At 35.7% G+C, this 19724-nt stretch overlaps 1 protein-coding gene across 1 annotated transcript in view; it reads left to right on the top strand.

Annotated features, from left to right (window-relative positions):
• VPS8 (VPS8 subunit of CORVET complex) overlaps positions 1–19724 on the top strand; it is a 265592-nt gene that overhangs the window by 26640 nt on the left and 219228 nt on the right. The window contains exons 4-7 of the mRNA XM_090275034.1: positions 1600–1730; positions 5610–5703; positions 9583–9615; positions 10553–10607. Coding sequence (XP_090131160.1) covers positions 1600–1730; positions 5610–5703; positions 9583–9615; positions 10553–10607 — 313 coding nt within the window. The remainder of the gene's footprint in view (positions 1–1599; positions 1731–5609; positions 5704–9582; positions 9616–10552; positions 10608–19724) is intronic.

Here is a 19724-nt window from a genome sequence, read left to right on the forward strand (position 1 = left end):
GGAGGCCCTTTAAACAAGCAGACTCTGCTGAGAGACTGGCAGTTTCTTCCTCTGCCCCAACCACCACTGGTTTGCACAATCAGAAGCAATGAGGCTTTATTTGCCCTGGCACTGGGACCGTGAGATGTGCAGTCTGGTCTGGTCTGGTGCTGGGAGCGCTCTCCAGGTATCCCTCCCTACTTTTTAAAATGTGTGACTGCTCTTTCTGCCAGCCTGCTGCTGCTGCCACTGCTGCCACCACCACACCACGTCCTCTCTGCCCCAGCTCCGACCCTCCTACCTGTTTGGATGAGTATTTCTTCTTTATATCTTTGTTTGTTGAACTTCCATGCAGCTCGGTTTTCTGGAACTTCTGGTTGTCTCTAGTTTTGAGGTAGTTGTATTCCTTCTTAGTTGTGGAGGGAGATGCAGCGTGTCTGTCTAGGCCTCCATCTTGGCTGGATTTTTGATGCTATGAGTATTCTTACTCATGTCTTTAGCTCATACATTTATATAGACCACACTCACACATCTCTATGGGGTATAAAGCTAGGTATAGAATTGCTGAGTCATCAGATATGCATATGTTCAGCTTTGGTAGATACTGCCATGGGGGTTCTGGTTACCCTAACTTCACTAACTTTTGAATTTTTCTGCTTTTTTACTTAGCAATTCTTCTTATAAGTTGTAGTGGTATCACATCATAGTTTTAATCTGAATTTCCCTGGGAACTGATGAAACTGGGTATTTTGACATATATTTTGGTCATATGGATATCTCTTTTGTGATGTGCCTTTATATGTCTTTTTCCCACTTTTCTGTTGAACTGTTTTTTTAAAACTTACAATAGGAATTCTTTATATGATATGGATATAAGCCTTTTATTATATATATGTATTGCAAATATCTTCTTCCATTCTCTGGGTTACTTTTTCACTCTATTAATGGTTTCTTTTGATGATCAGAAGTTCTTAATATTAATGTAGTTCATTATGTTAATGTAGTTCAAAAACCCTATTAGGTTTTTCCATTATGGTTAGTGTGCTTTTGTGTGTGTCCTGTTAAAGTTTTGCAAATTCCAAGGTCATGCTATCTTATTAAAAAATAATCTTTATTGTTCTACCTTTTACAATTAGGTCTGTAATTCATTGGGATTTTTATTTTGTATGTGATATTATGAAATCATTGTGTTTGCACATGCTCTTCCCACCCCAGAGTGCCTTTCTTGTGTCTGCCTGTCATATTTCTCATCGTACACTATTTATTGTCAGGTGGTATTTGTTTTCTTCTAATTGGCCATTTGGCTGTTAGTTAACTAGTAAAGCTTCTATTCAAATTTGAATTTTAAGAGAAATTCTGCAGCTTAAAATAATTTGCATAACTACTACTACTTCTTCCTGCTACAAGAAATAAATTTTTTGGAGTGGACTTTTTATAGAAAGATATCTCTCTAGAGTTGAAATTTAATTCTGTACTAGGCCAGAAGGTGAATAACAATGCATGGAAAAGAGGTGAAAAGCAAAAATAAGCATGTGAATGTTGGAGAAACTCATTAATTCCTATCTGATTTACAGATTATTTGGACTTTTGAATTTATTGATCCATATTCTTTCAATTTAGACTGATGATGAAGATGAGTCTTTTGTTCTCGAGGATCCTACATTATTAAACATTGATACTATTGATTCTCACTCCTATGATACTTCATCTGTGGCAAGCTCAGATAGTGGTGACAGGACCAACTTAAAAAGGTAAGTATGTATTCATTTAAATCACACTTGCATGTAATTGAAATATTTGATCATTTAAAATACAAATATCTTTATTAGTACAATTTTGTCTGCTGAAACCCTGCATAGGAAGTCGGAGCCCCACTTGGATGGAAATAATATGCTTATTAGATCCTAAAGATTATGGCACTGTTGAGGGGAGAGGAAAAAAGGTGGATACTATGACCACCATTTTCTGCACCTACAGTAAGAAGCTGTAATAGAGCAGCCAGGGACTCCCATAAGCAGTGAAGCCTTTGAAAGGAGCACAAATCAAACCTGGCACAGAGTAGAAACATTGAGCTTGGCTTACTTCACCATCTTGCTGTTTCCTGCACTCCTCACCCCCTTCTTCCCACTCTCTAAGGTCAGCTCCAGCATTCCTTCATTCCCTTGGAATGGGTTCAGAGGAGAGTCACAAAGATGATTAAAGATTTGGAAAAAGGGCTTTTAACCCTAAATATGTTCATTTTGGCTGCTTTTCACCTTCTAAATTCTTGGAGAGCACATGAAAAGAAAAGAGAATGGAGGAAGCATAATGTAAATACTTTATTTAATTCATGTGTAACTTCAATGTTGATAAAGTTGTCTGTGTGTTTTGCTCTCTTCTTATATTTTGCCTGTGTCAGTGCTGTTGAGGTTGTCAGCTTTTGTGGAATAGGGGCCACTTCTGGGTATATTAACCTGTTTATTACTACTTCCTACATATAGATAACTTAATATTTTTCAGCTTTATTAAGATGTAATTGAGATACAATATGGTGAAGATACAAAGTATACAGTGTGATTCTTTGATATACATATATTGAGAAGTGATTACCACAGTAGTTAGTTAACACCTCCATCACCTCACATAATTGCCATTTCTTTTTGTGGTGAAAACATTTAAGATCTGCTCTCCTAGCAACTTTCAAATATATACAGTATTGTTAGATATAGTCATCATGTTGTACATTAAATTTCCCAGAACTTACTCATCTTAAACTGGAAGTTTGTACCCTGTGGCCAACATCTCTGCATCTCCCCCACCCACCAGCCCCTGGCGACTACTATTCTACCCTCTGTTTCTATGAGTTTGGCTTTTTTAGCTTGCACGTATGAGATCATACAGTATTTGTCTGTCTCTGCCTGATTTCATGCAGCATAATGTCTTCAGGGTCCATCTGTGTTGTCACAAATGGCAGGATTTCTTTCTTTCTCACTGCTAAATAATATTCCATGTGGGCACATGTGTGCGTGTGTGTGCATGTGCATGTGTGTGTGTATACACACATGCCACATCTTTATCTGTTTTTCTGTAGATGGACAATTAGGTTGTTTCCATATCTTGGCTATTGTGAAAAATGCTGCAATGCATGTGGGAGTGCAGATATGTCTTTGAATTAGAGAGATAGGATTGCTGGATCATATGGTAGTTCTAGTTTTAGTTTTTAAGGAATGTTTATATTGTTTTTCTTAATGGCTGTACCAATTTATATTTCCACCAACAGTGCACAAATATTCCCTTTTCTCTAGATCCTCACCAACACTTATCTTTATCTCTAGTCTTTTTGATTATAGCTATCCTAACAAGTGTGAAGTGATACCTCATTGTGGTTTTGATTTGCATTCCCTGATGATTAGTAATGTTGAGCATCTTTACCTGTTGGCTCTCTGTATGTCTTTTTGGGAAAGTGTCTATTCATGTCATCTGCCCATTTTTTTTACTTGTTTTTTGGTGTTTTTTTAGTATTGAGTTGTAAGCACTCCTTATATATTTAGGATAGTAACCCCTTATCAGTATATGGTTTTCAAATATTTTCTTCTATTCCATAGGTTGATTATCTTTTTTCTATGCAGAAGCTATTTTTAGTTTGGTATAATCACATTTATTTACATTTGCTTTCGTTTCTTATGCTTTTAGTGTCATATCCAAAATGCTTTTGCCTAGACCAGTGTTAAGGAACTTTTTCCCCTATATTTTCTCCTAGGAGATTTATAGTTTCAGGTCTGATGAGTAAGTCTTTAATCCATTTAATTTTTTTGAGTGGTGTAAGATAGAGGTATAATTTTATTCTTTTGCATGTGATTATCCAGTTTTCCCAGCACTGTCTATTGGAGAGCATATTTTTTACCCATTGAGTTTTCTAGGCTCCCATGTCAAATATTAGTTGACCATATTTATTTCTGGTCTCTCAATTCTATTCCATCAGAATATGTGCCTGTTTTTATGCCAGCACTATACTGTTCTGATTACTGTAGCTTTGTTATATAGTCAACTCAGAAAGTATGATGCCTCTAGATTTGTTCTTTTTTCTCAAGGTTGCTTTGGCTAATTGGGGTCATTTACATTTCTGTCTACTAGCATCAACATGTCAGAAAAAGTAATAAAACAATTCCATTTACAATGGCATCAAAAACAATAAAGTACTCAGGAATCAGTTTTACCAAGGAAGTGAAAGAACTGTACAATGAACATTTTAAGACACTGGTGAAAGAAATTGAGGAAGACACAAATAAATGGAAAGACATCCCATGTCGATAGGCTAATATTGTTAAAGTGTTCATAACACCCAAAGCCATTATAGATTTAATACAATCCCTATCAAAATCGCAATGGCATTTTTTTCACAGAAATTGAACAATCCTAAAATATGTATGGAACCACCATAATTTAAATATTTTTGATGATATGATCACTGCCTAATTAAAAGATACGGTGTCTTCTTTTTGCCTACATAATAAAGTCAGAACTTCCTTTCAGGTCACCAGGCTGGACCCTGCTTACCATTTTGATCTAATCTAAGCACTCCCACCCCCATCCTCCTGGTTAGACCCTTTGTTTACTCACATTCCCCTCACACACTGTGTACCTTTACATCTTCATATTTTTATGAAGGGGGAGAGTGGGAGTGGGAGAGGGAAAGGGAAGTTGATCTGTTGTTCCACTTATTAATGCATTCACTGGTTGCTTCTTGTGTGTGCCCTGACCAGAGATCGAACCTGCAACCTTGGCATATCAGGATGATGCTCTAACCAGCTGAGAATCCGGCCAGGACTTACGTCTTTGTTTCTGCTTGTGCTTTTTTGTAGCCTGACAGACTCCTAGGCATCTGTCAAGGCCAGATCAGGCATCTTCTCTTTTCTATAGCAGTTACTGATATCCCCCAAGTAAACAGGATTAAACTTGTAATATATTTCATTTCTATAGAGCTTTATTCATTTTTCTTTTCTAACATTTATTCTTTAATTTAACAGTGAGCTATTTATTGGTCCCTCTAGCTAGGCTATGAGGTCCTTGAGAGTAGGAACCTGGACTTTATTATTTTTATATCTCCAGAGCATACTTTAGTCACTCAGAGTAGGTGCTCAGTGTTTGGTAAATGTTTAAAAAATTTTTTTTGTTTAATGGTAAGTAGCGTAAGTGAAAGGAGTTGTTAGTAGAAGCAGCAGAGAATGAATAATGAGTGGGGAATCTAAAGTGGCTGGCTGAAGAATGAGAGGGTAGTTATAGACAGGAGGAGGGCAAGGAAGGTAGGCAATGGTAGAAGGCAGGTAGAGGTGATGAAGACATGCTCTCTAGGCAACCTTCTGATGAATAGTAGAACCTCTTACTATATTAAGGTGGCAAGGAACAGTTTGAATCAGTGAAAAAGAAATGGTGGCTTTATTCATTTTCTTGCTTGGCTTCTCTAAGGTTCAAGTGGGTTTATTACAGCATCTTAATGTGGGACAACTAGACTCTGTACTTCTTTGCAAAACACAGCTAACAAATAATATACACTGTTTTTTTCTGTTTTTCTTTTTATGTGTTTTTTCCTTTCAAAACTTTGAGACCCTGCCTTTCCAATTTATATTTTGTTCTTAAACTTTTTTTTTAAGGAAGAAGAGATTACCTGATTCTTTTTCACTCCATGGATCAGTTATGCGACATTCACTTTTGAAGGGGATTTCTGCCCAGATAGTGTCTGCAGCTGTAAGTGTTTTGTTCTCTTCCCTTAGCTTTATAACCTGCAATAGCATAATGAAGTAGGAATGAGCATAAAACAAAGCCCAGCACTTCTCTTGGCTCAAGGCTTTAGAAAAATAGAATCTGGCTTTCATGGATTTTGTGTGATTATTTTTGACTTGTAAGACATGGCTACACATCTTGACATAGAAATTAGTGCAGCCCTGAAATAAAGGTCTGCTCAGAGTCTCACATGTGCCTAAATGAAATATGGCAGCAATCCTAAAAGAAACACTATCTGCCTTTTCTTTAAATTCCTTTTCAGTTCAGTTGCCATCTTGTGTGTTTGATTGAGGTAGAGTGCTTGTTTTTTTAGTCTTCTAATATGGAGAAATGATTGTTCAGAATCTTTTACAACTGATCTTTCTTTCTCTCTCTCTTATAATTTACAGTCTCTTTTCATGTGTACCTTATTTTATTTACTCTTAGAACTTTGAAAGTAGGAAAAACCATGTCCTGTTTTCAAATGAGAAGACAGGTTTAGAGAGGTGATATTAACTTGGCTTACATCATTGGATTAGGGGAGAGCAGAGCAATTACTCCAAATCAGGGTTTCTGGCTCCAGGTCTAGAGCTTGTTTGTTGTGAAACAGAGGTGGTCTTGGTGAATGCGTGCATTGGATGATGGCTGGAAGAGAATATATGTGGTATTTTTAAAAAATGATTTAGAGCGCTGGGTTAATGCAGAATTATTTAATAGTTCATCAAGACAGTAGACACTTATTCTGGTATATTTTATCAAATTTTTCTTTGACCCCAAAGCCTATAGTTTTATGTAGGCTTTCAACTTTAGTTTTCTGAGGTCAGTATGCAGATCTTATGTATAATGATAATGATGATTATGATGGCACATTTGTACCCCAAGAACTTTGATATATTTTTATGTTCTTTTTATGAAGTTTAATTGGCATTTTTCATGTTCATTCTGGACAAAATTTTGATTTTTTTAGGAGAGTATGTGTTTGATACAGAAATGGCATTATGACATCATAAGCACATTGCAATTTTCAGGTTTATTAAAGAAAGCTCTTACTGCAAATACAAAAAAAAAAAAAAGGAAGAAAGAAAAAGTATTCTCTGTGGGCAATTGGTATACCCTGATGCAGCTCATATATCATGAAGTCACTTTAAATAGAGAGATAGTCAAGCAGTGGAGGAAACCTGGGCAATTGTCCTTCCTCTTTTAGGTGGAGAGTAACTCATATTTTCTAGAATGGGAACCACCTGTTGAGGATTACATTTCCATGACGTTTTCTGAATTTAATCCTTATGTAGGTGATGAAATTCATTCCTTTCAAAATCAAGATGAACCAGAACAGTCATTTGACCCACCTGTGCAGTTTTAAAAATATTTTGAATAATGGAGACTGAACTGAAACTCAGAGACTGAACAATGATTAGATAAATCTGTTATTTAAAAGGGTTTCTCCTCCTTCTTGAAGAAGAGGGGAAAGTCTAATAAATCCCAGAGTGTTTGCATTCTATTCTTATTTCATTGCTATGGCTGAGCTCCTTTGGTATGTTAAAATGAAAACTGCCTTTTCTGTGACGGTCTTCATACCCTGCCTTCATAATTCTAGATTACCAGCTCAATTTAAATTGTATGCTTTTCTGTGATGGTTGGTTTATTAACATGTAAAGCTAGTTATATTTTTTGGTATCTCTCCTGAATAGTTGTTCAATAATGCTGTCAGCCATGTGGATAGTGAAGTTATTAGGACTGCCTAGGGCCTTGATCATCAGGGCTTTGTAATCCATGCTTGGAGAACCATTGGGAGAGATGAAACTTTAGGAGTTGTGAACTTCATTGTTTAATTTTGGAAACCTCAAAGTAATATGGCATGTGACTATGTTTAAAACGAATTCAAATTATATTTTATTTATTTATTTATTTTTAAATTTAATTTATTTTTTTAACTTTTTTATTTTAAATAATTAATTTGTTTGTTTAATTAATTAATTAATTTTTTTAGAGAGAGGGGAAAGGAGAAGAGAGGGAGAGAAAGATCACTGTGTGGTTGCCTCTCACTCGCACCCCTAACTGGGGACCTGACGTGCAACCTAGTAATGTGCCCTGACAGGGAATCGAACTAGCGACACTTGGCTCGTAGGCCGATACTCAATCCACTGAGCCACAGCAGCCAGGGCTCAAATTATAGTTTAAAGGACAGTTATCATTTTAATGATCACCTAAGATAAAAGAGATACCTTAGCACAGTGTTTTTGTAAAACATATCTAATATGAAAGAATCTCCTGGAGGGCTTATTAAGATGCAGATTCCTGGCACCACCCCAGTCCTGCTGACTTGGAATCTCTAGCAGTGTAGCATAGGGATCTGCATTTTAACAGGTGTCACAGGTGATTCTAGTGCATCTGGCTTTTTAAAACCACTACCTGAAGATGTTGAAACACCAATACTAAAATTCTGTAATCTCTAAAATGTTCCCTCCACTACCTGAAGATGTTGCAACACCAATACTAAAATTCTGTAATCTCTAAAATGTTCCCTTCATCTGTAGTTTTTAGTTTTTAAAGTTAGCTGACTTCTGATTTCATTATTCAGGTTTCATTTTGAATATTGGTTATGTTCTCCATCTGCTGTCTCATTCTTTTTCCCTGTCTGGGACACAAGTCAATCATTTAAAAAAGTATTTATTGTATGCTTCTTAATTGTTGAGCATTGTGCTAGGCAAGCTTTACACACACACATTTACATAAAGTTGTGTATATCCTGTTGTCTAGGACATTGTACATAGTGGCCTTGGTGATTGTTCCTCCTCATATTCCCATGCACTGGAGAAAGTTTCTTAAGTTAGTTCTTGGGCAACTCTACTAAGTTGGGTAAAATAGATTCTTCCTTCTGAGAGATTATGATACCTAATTGACCATGTTGATAGGGACAGACATAGTGGTAGAAAAGAAATGTGCAAGTGATGTAAAGAGCCTGGCTGGGACCTGGAAGCTCTGAGTTTGAGACATAGCTCTGCCACTTGCTGAATAATCTTGGGCAAGTAAATGAAACTCTTTGGAACTTTTATTTTCTTATCTGGAAAATCAGAATAATACTACCTATTTGATCTCTCCAGGTTTGAGAGTAAAATAGTGTAATATATGTATGTTAAAAGCTTCTTGCTATGTAATGCTAATCATTATAATCCATTACTATTATTTAAAGTTATAGAAGCATTATATAGATACCTTCATATTTACATAGTACTTTCTTTAAATTTAGTTTGATTCTCAGGACAACTCATTGACATAAATAGGGCAGTATTTGCTATTTCTTGAACAGATGAGATTACTAACATAGAGAAGGGTTGGGTTACTTTCCTAGGGTCATACAGTTGGGTAAGGAGCTGAGACTAGCACTTAATTTTTGATATACTTATGCTTGAGAACTGAACTGCTCAGGTTTTATTTAGGGATTATTGCATGATCTGCTGGATAGGAAGCTCCTACTTAGAGGAAGAATATCTTTAACATATGTTTTCTTTTTCTAAAATCTTTTATGTACTCCTACTATTTTGACCCATAGTACTCATCCTTTATTCACATTATTGAAACTGGACCCTCTTTCTCTTTTCCTTTACCTTTTCATTTATAATCAGTACCTTTCCTGAAACATGTTATAGTAAGTAAAATAAAATGATCTTACTCTCTGTTCTTTATATTTTCTTGGTATATACAACTTTTGTAGTTTCTCTTAGAGGCAAAAACAAAGGTTCTACCTCTTGTCTGAGTTGATCTGGATCACAGTATATGTAAAGAGAAGGCCTTATACCGCTTTTTGTTTTATAATGAGAATATAGTTTGAAGTACTTTTCTTTCCCTCTAAATTCCATTTAGGACAAAGTAGATGCTGGCCTGCCTACAGCAATTGTAAGTATACTTTAAATTATTCTTTAAAGGTAAGCTTTCTGTTTGATTGGGTTTTTTTAGATTTATTCTTCTAATGTTTAAAGTTACATAAATTATTGTGACAATAAATTTATAAGTCATTTATTGCCAGGAATCAGGTTTAAAATTTATCCATGTTGAATGTTTTCTTTCTAGTGTATGGTTACTCCTCAGGCTTTTGTTTGAGAAGCATATAATGGAATAACGATTAGTATTTTCCAGATTTATTTGTATGTATTTTACCCTGCCCAAGTAAATTTGCTCCTTCTCTGATTTCACCTCCCTTTGGTTATAGGGAGTGGAAAACAGTATTTGGTAAAATCACTTTGTGGTAAATAGTACATTTAACAGCTCTGAACTCTATTGCCAGCCCTGCCAAGTAAGTCAGTGGAGTGATTATAGAGAACTGGGGCATATTGAATGCATACTAGTGCCCTCTTTTCTTGACTATTTCCAGCTGCCTCCTGTAGCTTTCTTATTAGTTAATTGGTGAGGAAGTCAGCTGAATTTTGAACATTTCTGGTGCCTTTTGGCTCCTGGGAATAAATTAGAAAAGAGCTTTCCAATTTCTTCTCCACACTTCATAGGAGGTTCTTGGTCGGGTAACATAAGTACCTCTTACTTTGTCTATAGCCCTGAATTTTTTGTGTTAGAGGAAGCTAAGTTCATATTTTTCTCTGTGATGTTGGATATGTAAGTGTTTATATTGTTATCCTTAGAGTAAATTTAGAGGGATTCTGAGAAATAAAATGTCCTGAGTTTCATTTCCTGTTTTCTCTACAGGATGAAATTATCCTTATTTGTAATAGTTGATATGTCATTTGGTGGCTAGAGGAAGGAACACCAACAAATTCAACTCTGCTTATTTCAAGGTCTTGGATGTACTATCTTAAAATATAATCTTTCCTTTTGTTCTCAGGCAGTGTCCAGTCTGATAGCAGTGGGTACATCTCATGGATTGGCTTTAATATTTGGTAAATTTTCCAAGTATTTACTTTCTTTACTTTAAATATTAAGTATCCTTTGGGTTTTATAATGTCTTTTAATTATAGTTTACATAATGAACTTTATTTTCTTGGAAAAAACAAAAACACTTGAAAAGTAGCAGTCTTTTTTTCATTTTGGTGCTTGTTGCAGATTTATTTTCTTTGTGAATTTATGAGCTATCATATCTATTGACTCTGAAGACCTAGACAAAAAGAATATAAAGTTGGAAGGGACCTTGGGTTGTCATCTTGTCTGCCTTCAGTTGATGATTGGTGGTAGGGATGATTTTTTTTATCCTAAATCATGTCTGAGTACTTATTCTAGAAGATCTTCAGGAGAGATTCTCAGGCATTCTTAATAATTTTTGATAACTCTCACTGACAATAACTTTTAAAAATTTCCATTGTAAATCCCTCTAAACTGAAAATATATTTTAGCCCCTAATCACATTTTTTTTTTTCGTTGAGACAAGTTAACTAGTTTCATTTGTATGGTAGAGGTTGGTCTTTCTTATTTTCTCAATTTTTAAATCTGAGACGAAATACGTAACCCTGATTTCATTAATCTTTCTTTGCTTTTGAATTCAATACTATGACCAGAATGTTTTATTTTTTTAATTTAAAAACTATTAATATTTTTTTTGGTCATTTTCAGTGTTCTCCCCTAGAACTTAAGTCTTTTTCATCTCTCTTAAATGGAATTCCTTATGACACTGTACTTTATTAAGGGATCTGCAGGATATTGTACAAGGATTACCGGGGAATACTTTAATAGCAGAACCACAATATGATCTCTGTGTGCCTTACATCTTTATTTACTATATTATTTATTTTACCTTGTTTTTGATCAATTTGACTTCTATTTATAAAACTTTCTATTATGCCTAAAGCCTTATTTATCATGTGATTTTCATACCTGTTCTTTTCAAAGGTGATTGATATAAATATGAGTTTTATTGTTTGGAGATCAGAAGAATAGAAACAAAAATATAAGTCTCTTGAGAGAACTATAGAATTGATTCTTTACTAATATTTTTCTTACTCCGTATGTGTTTGTAATAGAAAATTTAGAAAACATAGATGAGCAAAAGTTGAAGATATTAAATACCAAATTCTCCCATACAGGAATAGTCCTACTATTTCTGTATAGTCTTCTAATCTTTTTTCTATATGTGTGTGCGTGTATGTGTGCACACATATACCTAACCCTGAACTGTATTGTGTAACTTGTAACCGGCTTTTTCATTATAATGAACATCTTTCCATGTAATTATATATTCATCTGTAACATTTTTACTGGCTACATTGTATTCTTTTAAATGGACTCACCATAATTTACTTAATCATTTCCTACTATAAGATATTTAGGTTGTTTCTCAACAAATAGTGTAGTGATGAACATCTTTGTTACTATATTTTTGTACACGTAATTACTTCCTTAGGACAAATTCCTGAAAATCCTAAGTCATACCCTGGGTCAGGGTATGAACGTTTTAAACACTTCTAATATGTATTGCCGAATTGCCTTTCAGAAAGTTTTACCAGCTCTCAGGTGTAGGAATGCTTGTTTTCCTGTGGGCGCATGCTTGTATTGGATTGATAAGATTTGGGGAAAGGAACTTAAAAGGTCTTTTAGTTCAGTCCCCTTATTTTACATATGAGGTGATTGAAAACCAGAGAGGCTAAGTGACATGCACAGAGCCAAGGTCATAATCAAGGAATATGGAATCCTTAATGAGTGCATTTCCACCATCCTGAGCAATTCTGTCCTGAAAAAAAAGGAGGCCAGTTCCAAGATATATGAAGAAAAGAAGAACTAAGGTGCATGAGGATAGACTATAATGCAAATATTCAGCAGAATGCATGTTGAGTTTTTGTTCCTGCTTACCACACTTTTCCTCAGCTTTATCTGCTTTAACATTCCCTCCTTACCACGAGGTTATAAGACTACGTGCCTGCTTATAATCAAACTCATGTAGAGCTTACTACAACAAATTAAAAAGACTGTACTTAAAAACTATCAGAGGAGAAGAGTACATTCTTTTACTACTGCCTCCTAATTTCCATGGGCCTGCTTCCTAATTTTCTTTAGATCCCAGCCACTGATGAAATAGTAATCTTTGATTATAGTTTCATGGAAGAGAAAGTATGCCAAAGTGGGCATTTTGAGAAAGAATCTTAATATTCTGGTTACACTTTGGGTTTTTAATTATGTGTTAATAAATTTTACACATTTTTGTAGGGATTATATATTTGGACAATGAGTTTTAACAAATGGATTAAAATTTGCTTGAAAGCCAGGGGCAAATGGCAGAGTAATAATACTATGAAGTGCCTAGATTAGAGATCTGGGTTAAATCTGATCTCTTTTAAACGTCTTCATTGGTAACAGAACAAAAGTGTAGAAGGAAGAACTATACTTGTTTAAGTATCAGTAGATTCCCCTTTGTAACAGTGACCTGGGACATTAGAATAGTAATCGTTATAAACTTCATCAAGATTGATGTATATTGCCTATTCTTATGGAATTGTAGATATATGGTATTTATTGTGTATCTTGGTCCTTACCTATATGAAGGAACTGAAAAATTCAAATCTTAATAAAGATGTTTTCCTATGCCAGGGTCCTTAGTTTTTCACTTTTTGAGTTGTTAGCATACTTTAATAGATTACTTTTTTGAAATTGTTTTTGTTTTTATCAAACTTAATGGACTTGGATATACTTACTGTGTTGTAATTTGAATATTATGTTATTTCTCCTTTCCCATAACCAATACCTGAATATAATCACAAACTCTGGAGACATCAATTAATCATATTTAGTATCCTTCCTATAGATAACTGAAGTTTGTCACTTAAACTCTTGAAATGTTACCTGTCTTTTCTCTGAACTTTTGAACTGATCTCGTCTTTCTCTCTCTTGATATTTCTCCATGGATTCAAAGGAAAAGGTATAGTAATTCTGGTTTGCATGAGTGACTTTTATTTTGACTTTTTTAATGTTGAAAGAGAATGTTATCAATTACAGTCAATGCCTTATGAAATTCTCACGGAAGAAAAGCAACTAATTGAAAGATCGGTTAAAACAGGGACTTGTTAAAAATTATACATTTATGCATATCTTTAATGTTTTATTTTAACTGAAAATATAGAAGTATTCATTTTTCTCTTAATCTTTTGATATATACCAAAGCTTTTAAGTTTGTATCTGCCAGATGGAGGTCTGCAGCATCTCTTTTGGCACAAACTGCAACAATCATGGGTCATATAAAGTTTGCACTTTTCATTTTTAGGCACCTGTGAATTAATCAAGGAATGCAAAATACTAGATTTTCAGAAAACTTCTTTTCAACCTTCTACAGTTATCTTATACACACCTTCATGACACTTTTAAAAGCAATTTATCTTTAACACGTTTTTCTAAAACATTCATTTAGTTTTCGTAGAAGCAATGGCCCTGTCTTTTTCACTCTGTTTCATCAGTTTGTGTGTTATTAAGTTTTTAAAGTACAGCAGCATTACAGTGGCATGAATGGCAAGAACAGGTTTGGAAATGAACACAAATGACTCTTCGTAAACATCGGCATTCCCAAAAAAGGCCAGTTGGTCATGGGGATTCAGTGTTACCTGGGCTTCAGTAGGTAACCTTCACAGAAGGAATGAGAGCTTTTCTGACTGTTGCTTAGATGGAGGTCAGGTAAAAGTGTTTCTGCTCTTGTGTAATCATTGATGAAAAATGTTTCTTAATATCTCTTTGCTTCTCCTTGGGGCTTAGAGTGTATTTTAATATGCTCAAAGAGTAAGAAAAGAGTAATATTGAAGAAGATGGAATACTGGCAATAAAAGTAGAGCTCTACACAATTAAATTTGATTCCTTCTAGAATCTAGATAGTTCCTATTAGGTTGGCCAAAAAGTTTTTTTTCATACGGTGACTCTAGTAGTGCTTAGTTGTCTTAAAGGTCAATTGAAACAGTTTTGTTAGTTTTTATTGTGACAGCTGTCATATCAGCGGGCATTTAAGAAAACATCAAAATTGATGAATTTTTGGGCAGTCATTTTAATATTAAAGATGGAAGAAGATACACAACATTTTCAGTGTATTATGCTTTATTATTTCAAGAAAGGTAAAAATGCAACTGAAACACAAAAAAAGATTTGTGCAGTGTAAGGAGAAGGTGCTGTGACTCATCAAACATGTCAAAAGTACTTCTGGCCAAGATGGAGGCGTAGACAGACACGCTACGTCTTCCTTCACAACTGAGAATGAATACTGCTACCTCAAAACTAGAAACAACCAGAAGTTCCAGAAAATCAAACTGCATGTAAGTGTAGCAAACAAAGATATAAAGAAGAAATACTCATCCAGATGGGTAGGAGGGGCAGAGAGGACGCGGTGTGGTGGCAGTGGCAGGTGGGTGGAAAGCAGTTACACGTTTTAAAAAGTTGGAAGGAACATCTGGGGAGCATTCCCAGCTCCTCACCAGACTGCACAGTTCATGCTCCCAGCACTGGGGAAAATCAAGCCTCATTGCTTCTGACTATGCAGACCAGTGGGGATTAGGGTGGAGGCAGAAACTGCTCATCTCTCAGCAGAGTCCGCTTGTTTAAAGGGCCCTCATGGTCCTAGAACGTCCACAGACCCACCCACTCTGGGAATGATGGCCAGGGCAGCAGCTAGATGGGCTCCAGTCCCATACGGAAGTGGGAGAAGTGCCTGGAAGAGGGGTGAGTACTGGGAAAATGGCATTGTTCCCTCTCAGACTCCTCCCATATATAGTGCTACAACATGGTGAAACAGGTCGCTCTGTACTGATGAATCCCTAAGGCTCCGCCCCTTACCATGTAACAGGAGCGACAGCTCTACCTGAGACACACAGGAAAACAAATACAGGAGCCTGTCAAGATGAGGAGACAGAGAAGTATGGCCCAAAAGGGGGATCGGATCAAGTTTCTAGTGAAAGAAGTAAGTGACGAGGAGATAGCTAACCTAACAGACGCAGAATTCCAAAGATGCTCACAGGCTTGACAGATATGCTTGAGTATGGCAAATGCATAAGAGAAGAAGTGAAGGCTATGCTAAGTGAAACGAAGGAAAATCCACACAAAACCAATGGTGAAGGGAAGAAAACCAGGGTTCAAATAAATGATTTGGAACATAATGAAGAAAAAAACAGTCCACCAGTACAGAATCAGGAAACAAGAATTGAAAAAAATGAGGAGAGGCTTGGGAACCTCTGGGACAACTTTATAAATGTGCAAACATCCAAATCATGGGGGTGCCAGAAGGAGAAGAGGAAGAGCAAGAAATTGAAAACTTATGTGAAAAAATAATGGAGGAAAACTTCCCAAATTTTACGAAGGAAATAGACATACAAGTCCAGGAAGCACAGAGAGTCCCGGGTGAGCTCAACCCACAGGGGACCACACCAAGACACATCATAATTAAAATGCCAAAGGTGAAAGATAAAGAGAGAAGCAGAGAGTTGCCTACAGAGGGGTGCCTATAAGACTATCAGCTGATTTCAAAAGAAATTTTGCAGGCAAGAAGGGACTGGCAAGTAGTAGTCAATGTGATGAAAAGCAACCTACAACCAAGATTACTCTATCCAGCAAGGCTATCATTTGGAATGGAAGGGCAGATGAAGTGCTTCCCAGACAAGGTAAAGCTAAAAGAGTTATCATCACCAAGCCATTATTATATGAAATGTCAAAGGGACTTACTTAAGAAAACGAACATCAAAACTATGAACAATAAAATGACCACAGACTCACAACTATAAACAACGGATTCTAAAAATTTAAAACAAAATCCAAGTAAGCAAAAAGAATAGGAACAGAATCATAGGTATAGGGATCATTTGGAGGGTTATCAACTGGGAGGGGGAAGGGGGGGTAATGGGGAAATGGTGCAGGGATTAAGAAGCATAGTTGGTTGGTACAAAATAGGGGGAAGTTAAGAATCATATAGGAAAGGGTGAAGCCAAAGAACTTGGAGGGGAGAGGGGTACTGAGCAGAGGGGAGCAAAGGGGAAAGAAAATTGGAACTACTGTAACAACATAATAAAATATACTTAAAAAAAAAACATGTCAAATGTGGTTTGCAAAGTTTCTTGGTAATATTGCCATTTTTGCCAGATAATTCTTTGCTGTGGGGCTGTCTTATGCATTGGGAGATGTTTAGTTGCACCCCTGGCCTCTACCCACTAGAAGCCATTAGCAGGAGATAGCTGACATACTCAACATATCAAATCAATAAAGTTATTGGTAAAAATGAAAAATGTGTCTTTTATGGAAAAAACAATATGGACTTTTGACCAACCCAATACTTTGACAGTTTTTAGGAACTAGTTAAAACAAAGAAAGAAAAGATTGGGTTGATGTTAGTGTACGGAAAGAGAAGAGAAATTCTGGAAGTGTGTTCAAATTTAGATTTTATAGCTATTATAGACTTTATGCATTATTTGTGACTTTTCCTTGCTGTTCATCACATTATACCTCAGCCCAGACTATATTAAGGAGATCTACCCTAAGCAAAGTATACTTTGAAAGGTACACTAATAAAAGAAATAGGTATAGTTCATGGTAATGTCAAATAGGTGTGCTTTTTGTGATATCTAGGCTTCAAGTTCTTTTAGTTAATTAGTAAGCTATTTATTGTTAATAATCTCTTGCATTTGTACCATTTTGTGGTTTTCAAATTTTTATAGGCCTTTTCTTATTTAAGCTGTATGCCAATTCTGTGAAGTTTATAGGAAAGATGATAGTCTCATTCCTATTTCTTACCAGTCATTTGCTTCATAAGGACCCACTTCAATGAAAAACACAAAACAAAACTAAGTTGACAATGCCAACCAAATGTGTTTTTAATATGAATTTGTAAATGAAATTAGATATACTACTAATTTGATCTTTTCCCCTCAACAATAGACAAAGGAGATTTCAGAGAGTAGGGGGAAAATAGAAATTTTCCATTTAGATCAATGAGATCAAGAGCCCCCTTGAGAATAGAACATGGAGACAGCTCTGATTTTCATCTTTCTTGCTTCTGTCCATGTCTTCTTATTCTTTCCATTAACTACAGAGTTTAAGTGTTTGGAAGAGGTTTTATTTTCATTTTCATCAAGCACCTCTCCCCAGAATTGTACAGAAAGACCTGACTACAAAATGTTTAGTTACTCTAGCAAGGAAACCTCTCCAGGAAGACTCGGCTTTCTCTTTTCTACAGAAATCTACCTTTTCTGAATTTACTCTAAATTATATAATAGCTAGTTTGTTAATATGGTACTGTAAAAATAGAATGTATAAATACAGCAATAAGAATTGATAACCATCTTTTGGAGTTAAAATAGATTATATTTTATATACTGTGCGTCACTTTATAGTCATGCTACCTTATGAAGGGACATTGTAAAGATAATGATTACATTGTAAAAATCAAGAAAAAAGTTTAGAGTATTTTCATTAACATAATCCTGTGGGATGTAAATTTAATACATCTTTCAGGAATGACCAAGGTTGATAATTTGGTTCCTTGTCCTAGCTAGTTTTTAGTACATGGGACCCACAGTTAGGAAAAGAGTCATGTTTGGGTTTTTAACGTAGAAGTCAGATAAGTCTTTTTCCTTTGCTCTTTTCTTCTTTTTACTCTTTCTTAATGGTACCCTTATTTTCTATATTATCATATACCTTAATTCTCCTATTCTTGCTTTTCCTGAGCTATAAGAATACTTAGTCTATTTTAAATATGAACTTTGTTAAATTAGAAAGTGGTAGTGACACCTCTAAGTTTGGGTGGATCAGACCTGTGTAACATTGAGTATTTTTTGTGTGCCGTATACCATACAACCATCTATTGTGTCAGAATCCTTGGGGAGGTGGAGATTACTATGTAAGCCAGTTTATGAACACAGGAAAATATCCTTACAGTATTTACTTTGGATGGGCAAAAGGACTTCGATCATATTATTCCCTAGGCCTGAGAATGAATGTTTTTAGGCTATTTCTGATAACTAGACTTACCCTTATAGAAGGAAGATTTGCAAATGTGTATGCTATTCAGGTGATTGTCAGCTGCCTCTGAGTGTGAGGCACCATGCTAGGTATTCTGGGAGTGTTATTAATTCACTCATCACCTTTGCTTTAGAGAGGACATAGTCTTGTAGTGGAAGTAAGATATATTTACATCCAAAAGTGGTATGTGGGTGGTGTTAAAAAGTAAAATTCAACTGAGTAAAATTAAATGATCTTATTGGCTTTATTCAGTGATTCATTCTAGCAAAGCAATTTTCAACTGGTGTGCCACGGCAGGCACACTGGTGTGCCACAAGAATTTTTAAAACAAGCCATACCTGACTATTTAGTCAGGGGTACTGACCTCTTTTCCCTTAGTACAGTGGTTCTCAACCTTCCTGATGCCGCGACCCTTTAATACAGTTCCTCATGTTGTGGTGATCCCCAACCATAAAATTATTTTTGTTACTACTTCATAACTGTAATTTTGCTACTGTTATGAATCATAATGTAAATATCTGATATGCAGGATGTATTTTCATTGTTACAAATTGAACATAATTAAAGCATAGTGATTAATTACAAAAACAATATGTAATTATATATGTGTTTTCCGATGGTCTTAGACGACTCCTGTGAAAGGGTCGTTTGACCCCCAAAGGGGTTGCAACCCACAGGTTGAGAACCACTGCCTTAGAATGTCAAATTAAAAAAATGACAACAGTCAACATAGCAATAGCTGTCCAGTGTGAATGAATCAAAATTATGCCTTTTTGTAAGATAAAAAATATATTTTGGGGTGTGCTGCAGAATTATAGTAATTTATGTGTGCCATGAGATGAAAAAGGTTGAAAACCGCTGCTCTAGAAGGTATAAAGGGGCTTTGAGAAGCTATACAAAATGGGAGACTTCTATAGGCGGAAGGGAATGGGCCAAGGAAGTTACACTAGCAAGAAGTGGGTTGGTTGTGGCAAGGTCAGTTTCCTTAGGGGGTGGCAGGGGTCTGTCAGGCAGATCACCTAACTAGTACTGACCAGGCAATTCCTGCTTGACTGGTTTAAGATTCCATTCCTGGGAAAGGCCAAAACTGTAAT

Source organism: Furipterus horrens, unplaced genomic scaffold (assembly GCF_987537825.1).
Source record: "Furipterus horrens unplaced genomic scaffold, mFurHor1.1.pri manual_scaffold_1, whole genome shotgun sequence".
NCBI lineage: Eukaryota > Metazoa > Chordata > Mammalia > Chiroptera > Furipteridae > Furipterus > Furipterus horrens.